This window comes from Nematolebias whitei, chromosome 15 (assembly GCF_014905685.2).
Source record: "Nematolebias whitei isolate Nwh7 chromosome 15, NemWhi1, whole genome shotgun sequence".
Classification (NCBI taxonomy): Eukaryota; Metazoa; Chordata; class Actinopteri; order Cyprinodontiformes; family Rivulidae; genus Nematolebias; species Nematolebias whitei.
In genome coordinates, this window is record NC_056512.1 from 28315115 (window position 1) to 28322025 (window position 6911).

At 40.9% G+C, this 6911-nt stretch overlaps 1 protein-coding gene across 1 annotated transcript; it reads left to right on the plus strand.

Annotated features, from left to right (window-relative positions):
* Positions 1-894: 894 nt before the first annotated feature.
* On the plus strand, positions 895-6192 carry wfikkn2a (info WAP, follistatin/kazal, immunoglobulin, kunitz and netrin domain containing 2a). The gene is made up of 3 exons (XM_037689588.1): positions 895-1110; positions 2839-3155; positions 4992-6192. Exons 1-3 carry the CDS (start codon positions 895-897, stop codon positions 6190-6192), a joined length of 1734 nt encoding a protein of 577 aa, XP_037545516.1.
* Positions 6193-6911: the final 719 nt, after the last annotated feature.

A 6911-nucleotide genomic window follows, 5' to 3' on the forward strand; every position in this document is an offset into this window, starting at 1 on the left:
GGATGGATGGATGGATGGATGGATGGATGGATGGATGGATGGATGGAGGGAAGGATGTTGGATGGATGGATGGATGAGAATCTTTCCTAACATATAATCTACAAACTGTGTATCTTCTAAAACACAAGATATTTCTAACAGAGGCTTGCGATCTCATCTCCTGCTGGATTAAATATATTTAAAAAACTATTAAGCATGGGCCTATGACAACATAAACATTCTTAATACACACAATTAGTTGTTTTTTTAATTAATTTATTAGGACTGCTTTTATCTTTCGCAACGATTGTTATTAAATGTTACCATAAGGAGGCATCTTTAAAGCATCTGGAGATTTTTGACGGACCCTCGTGGGGTCCTGAACGCAGCTTTAACTGATCTAGATAATAACTAAATATAAAACGCAGCATTTTAAATAAAGTTTTGTTTTATTCGATTTTAATCAATTTCACTAGCTTTACTTTTCATGTTTCCTCTAATAGATCTGTGTATTTGCAGATAATTCTCTCCTTCCTCTTGATGGAAGCTAAGGGTTAAAGCTGCCGGAGCTTTACGCACAGGTGTGGGCTCAGTTCTTTATGAAGCAGACTGTCGGCTGACTTTTCTTTTTCTTTTTTCTTTTTAATTAAGTTGATCATGACTGTAACTCAGCTGGGATTTGCTGTCCGTGCAGACAGGGGAAACTGTAACTCATGTAGCCAGACCTTCAGGGGGTTTTACGCACCACAGCCTTAAACTTGGAGAACTCTCCCAGATCTGGACCAGCACGCACAGATCTAACCTAATCCGAATGATTAAGCAGCCGATTGCAGGGAGTCTGAAGGATTTTTGAGTCACCCCCTTTGGATTTTCAGCCTTTGCCACTGCTCGTGGAGGTCCGCTCTGATTTGTGAGATGTGGTGGATGCTGTTCCCTCGATGGATTTGGTTCGTGCTCGGACACTTTTATCTTGTGCTGCTTTTTATGGACAGCTACCGTGTGACAGCCATGCCTCTGATGTCCGTGGCAAAGGTGGTGTATTCTCACGCAGGTATGTGTCCGAATGATCTGAACCCCAACCTGTGGGTGGATGCAATGAGCACCTGCACGCGCGAGTGCGAATCCGACCAGGTGAGTTTCCTTTCTCACTGCTGCCTCAGAACATCTCCAGGCTGTGCAGTTTGTCATAGGAAGATATAGGACAGAAAAAAACTAAAGTGACTGAAAATACAGGGAGAAAATGCTGCTTTTTATTCTATTAAAGTAGTTTTTGTTGTACAACTGAATGAAAAAAAGTTACACTGCAAAAACTGTCTTCAAATATCTCAATTTATTTCAACACGAACATTTCCTGCATTTTCAAAGCTTTTTAAAAGCCATGGGAGGTGTTAGATTTGATTCAATAAATTTTAATTCTTGCTGGAGTTGATACGTTCTGGCTTTGAACAGTTACAAGTAGATTTGTTAATTTAAAAAAAATCTAATGCATGCAATATTTATTCTGTTCTAATGATTTGGGTCAGAAAATGTGACATATGTGGATTGTTCTGCACACTAGACCAGGACTGAATCACTTCTGCCCAGTTTCAAACTATAAAAATGTTCCATTTAATAAAGTAAATAAGTTGCATGTAATAAATCTCAGGTCCATCTACTTCAACAATTCTAAAGAATCAATGTTCCTGCCACTACTAAACTTTGATCACGTGCCCAAATATTTAACAACTTAGAGATAATTGTAAACAATATTTAAAAAAATAGGCGAACACAAACAAAAGGACAAGCTACATTAGTTTCGGACAAATATATTGTGTTCCATTTGTATTTAGTAGGAATATTTTAGTTCAAAGCCAGAAAAAAAAAATAACCGGAGCGTCTACCAAAAGTTGGAGATTCCTGACCTTAAAATCTAATACGGCTGACTCGAGCATGAAAAGTGGAAATACCTTCAGTAATAAACACTTTTTAAAAACTTTTTTCAGTTTGCATCTTAGTAATTAAATCCCACACATAGTTTGAAACCACTTTTAGTGGCACTTTAATGTATAAAGCCTGGTCCCTGAGCACAACTAGCAAATACATCTGGTTTTACGAGTTACAACTGGATCACAGTAAAGATGGAGCTGACGTCATTCCCTGATCTGAGTTCTGACTTTTGAGGGGAATGACAGCAGCATACAGCTAATATTCAGCTCTGTATTGACCTCTTAGTTGATAATGAACATGCGTAAAATCAGACACAACACATTCCTAGTTATTTCCGGTCGTTCGATCCTTTACATCTACTTTATTTTTGACTGTTATATACAAACACATATGTAAATTAGTTTAATTATGTTGAAATGTTGCCATATATGTGTTGAAATGACTTCACAGCACACAGTTAAATGTGAATACTGTTTAGACGAAGTTTATTTCAACGAACCAGAAGTAAGCCTGAAACTATCTAGACCACAATGCATTGCAAAATATTCACGTTGAGCATTAACTGTAAAAAGGTCATTTTATTCACAGGGATGTTCTCACCTCCTAGAGGCACAGCTTAGGCTTAAATACCAAAATAATTCATATTTAAACCTGAATTTCTGTTAAGCTAAAAAAAAAAAAAAAAGAAGCAGGACACAAGCTAAAAACAGCAAAAACACAAGATTAAAAAGCTAAACGAAGCAAAATGTTAGCTTAAAGCTAAATGTAGCAACATGCTAACAAAATGCTAAAAGTAACAGACCTTTTCTGTTATCACAGAACATTTTAATGTGTTGGCTTTAAAGGATTCAAACAAACTGTTATGTGCTTGCATATTTCATTTGGCTTTAGGTTGAAGCCCAAATGTTTTGCCTGCTCTTTTCTGAACTTCAGGACTGTGAGGGATTTGAGAAGTGCTGCCCCAACGTTTGCGGCAACAAGAGCTGCGTTGCGGCACGCTACATTGACATCAAGGGCAACAAGGGTCCTATTGGCATGCCGAGGGGCGCCACCTGCGACAAGTTCATGTGCGCTCAACAGGGCTCTGAGTGCGACATCTGGGACGGCCAGCCTGTTTGTAAGTGCAGAGACCGCTGTGAGAAAGAGCCCCACTTCACCTGTGCATCTGATGGCATGACTTATTATAACAAGTGCTACATGGACGCGGAGGCCTGTTCCAAGGGTATCTCAATCTCTGAGGTCACCTGCAGGTAACATGTTAAGTACTTTAGATTTTATTTATTTGATTTAATGAGGTAAAGATGCTTAAGTTCTCTAAACAAAACCAATTATCTGATTGAACACCTGAAAAATTTCTATTCTGTGTGTGGCCTTAGCAAGAGTGGGACGCTGTGGAGATGCCACGAACAGTTAATGTCTTACTTGTTGTGGATAATTTGTAGCTTGGAGAAACAGGGGTTAGTTCTATTTTTTTCTTTTTCTATTTAGATCCAGTCTTAAAAATGTCAGAGTGATTCATTCAAATGATATATTATAAAAACATTTCCTGTATTTTCCTGTCCCTTCCAATATTAAGATTTCACGACTGGAAGACCCCAGGCTCAATCAGAAGTGCTACAGCTAGTTGTTCCTCCCACAGTCTGTGTTTGCAAATAACAATAAAGAGTAATAAGTAGGGATGCACAATATTATCGTCATGGTATCGGTATCAGCCGATAGCGATAAAGTTAAATAACAGACATCGGCCATTCCATCAAAATAACTCACCAATATAAAAGACGCTGTTTACACACACACACACACACACACACACACACACATATATATATATATGTAAACGTGCTGTTTTTGTATGACAAGCCATTGATAAGGATGCCTGCAGCGCCAGCACATTATGACGTCATACGCGTCATTGACTTTAGATTTGTGAAAATTTACAAATTTGCACAGTTCGAGTGTTGTCATTGCTTTAGAGAGTAAATGTCCTGAATAAATTTGATATTAAACATAATCCAAGTTGAAGTGTTACATCATTTTCAGTCCTTTTTTTTTTACATCTGCATTTGGTAGCAGGCCAAACTGACAAAGACCATGCAGAGTAATGTAGTATTTTAATTCCACAGCAGAGAAAGATATGTAGTCTCTAGGAGAAAAAAAAGGTATTGGTATTGGTTATCGGCCAAATAAGTTTTAACATATCAGCATATTGGCCAAAAATCCAATATCTGGCATCCCTAGTAATATCCATCCATTATCTTACATTACATTATTTTACCTGCTTCTTCCATTTTAGGTCATGGGGGTCGCCGGTGCCCATGTCCAGCAGTCACTGTGCGAGGGCTGGAGGACACCATGGACAGGTCGCAAGTCCATCACAGGGACACATAGAGACAAACGAGACAAACAAACATTCACTTTCTCACTCACACCTAGAGACAATTTTTAGAGTTACCAATCAGGCTAACAGGCATGTTTTTGGTCTGTGGGAGGAAACCGGAGTATCCGGAGAAAACCCACGCATGCACAGAGAGAACATGCAAACTCCACACAGAAAGGCCCCCGGACCGGGATTTGAACCGGGGACTTGCTCGCTGAGAGGCAGCAGCTCTGCCGGTTGCGTCACCGTGCTGCCACATCCTAGTAATATGATAATAATAATAATAATAATAAAAATAAAATAGTTCTGTGTGTATCATGAAATCAGCTGCAATGTATTTTTATTATTTATTTTTTATGAACTACTACAACAGTTTCCGGAGTCTTTTTAGCACTGCACAAATATACTTTGGTCTGGTCCTCACATTAGCTCATTAATCAGGTCTGGTTTTACAGCGATAGTCTTCTAACATTTATCAATAGTTATTACTTTATCATGTATTACCTAATTTATCTGATGGAACATCACTTCAAAAAAGGCCAAATTATACTTTTAACTCAATTTCTTCTAGCTGATATCATTCAAAGAGTTATCAACAACAAGTAAGATATTAAATGTTTATGATCTTCCTCCCAAAACCACACTTCCAAAAATCTGAACTATCTCTTTAACTGGCACTGATTTACTGTCCCATTTGATCAACCTACAGGTATCACCTGTCCTGGCCCAACACGAGTCCAATCCCCATGGAGACCACATTACATCCCACTACCGCCCTGCAGACCACCATCCCAACTGACATCCAGCTACCCGCCATCCACAGTGGGCCCACCAGACAGACCGTGTTTGTTGGTGAGACCGCCAGTTTCCTGTGTGAGGTGTCCGGAAAGCCCCAGCCAGAAATCACCTGGGAGAAACAGCTGAAAGGCAAAGAGAATGTCATAATGAGACCAAATCACGTGCGAGGTAACGTTGTGGTGACCAACATCGGCCAGTTGGTTATATACAACGTCCAGCTTCAGGACGCCGGCATCTACACATGCACAGCCGAAAACGTTGGAGGAAGTGTGTCGTTGCACCTTCCTCTGGTGGTGATCAGGAGAGAGCAGAAGGGGAAAAACACAGAGGGGAATAATACCAACCTGCCTTTCCCAGCTGCAGAGTGCCTTAAGGGTCCTGACACAGACGACTGCGGAGAAGAGAGCATTAGCTGGTACTACGAACCAAAGAGGAACAATTGCTTCACCTTTACTTACAGCCAGTGTAACAAAAACCAAAACCACTTTGACAATTATGAAGCATGCATGCTGTCATGTGGAGGGGAGCTGGCGGCTCCCTGCAGCCTACCGAGCCTTCAAGGCCCCTGCAAGGCCTACGAGCCCCGCTGGGCGTACAGCAGCAGCCTGAAAACGTGCCAGTCCTTCGTGTTCGGAGGCTGTGGAGGCAACGAGAACAACTTTGAGTCTAAAGAGGCCTGCGAAGAAATGTGCCCCTTCCCGAAGAACCACAACTGCAAGATATGCAAGCCTCGAGGCAAGATGGTCGCCAGCTTCTGCAAGAGTGACTTTGTGATCCTCGGGTACGTCTCGGAGCTGACAGAAGAGCAGGAGTCAGGCCACGCTCTGGTGACCGTGGAGGAAATCTTGAAGGACGAGAAGATGGGTCTGAGGTTCTTTGGGAAGGAGCCACTGGAAGTGACTCTTCTGAACATGGACTGGAACTGCCCCTGCCCCAACATCACCGTCGCCGACGGGCAGCTGATCATCATGGGTGACGTTCACAACGGGATGGCCGTCCTGCAGCCCGACAGCTTTGTGGGCTCGTCCAGCACTCGCCGAGTCAGGAAGCTGCGCGAAGTTATCCACAAGAAAACCTGCGATTTCCTCAAAGATTTCTCTGCAGTGCAGTGACTCACTGCGCTGAGGCGTGCCCGACTCCTCCCAGCTCCAATGACCTCATCAGACTCAGCCAAGGAACTCATCCTTTCAAATATACCGGTACATTGCTTCTTCCTCTCACTCAAAAGATCTTTTTGTCAAAAAGTATTTACTGTGCAAAGTATTTAATTTTGTTCTTTTCCAAATCTTTTACAAACTAATATTATTCATGTTGTTAGACTTTTTTTTTTTTTTTTTTTCGTGATTAGCATGTGTGCTTAATGTCCTTTTGCCACAGCTGTCCTCAGCTCACAGGAATTCAATGCAAAGCCTCAGTTTTTCCACCAGGATCAATAAGCTCTCTGGTTCCATTTTTTTTATGGAATCGGTTTTCATTTACAACGCTGAATATGTACGGGAACTTGTGTGTGTCGTATTTATTTTCTGTATCTCATTCGTAGGGCCTCGCCAGATGGATTTATATAGCTTAAATATATCTCTGTGAATCTATTTACTTTAAAAAAAACATGTTTTTTTTTTTTCCATAAAAGCCTGGATTAGTTGATGAATAAAGATGATTCTGAGTGAATTGTCTGCTCATCTTTTTTTTTAAATGTCTTTCCTCTGCTGGATGAAAGCAGAAACTTTAAACGATTTGTCAGTGTCTGTATTTTCTGGTCGACATCCATCTTTGTTCCTGTAATTCACACACACACACACACACACACACACACACACACACACACACACAC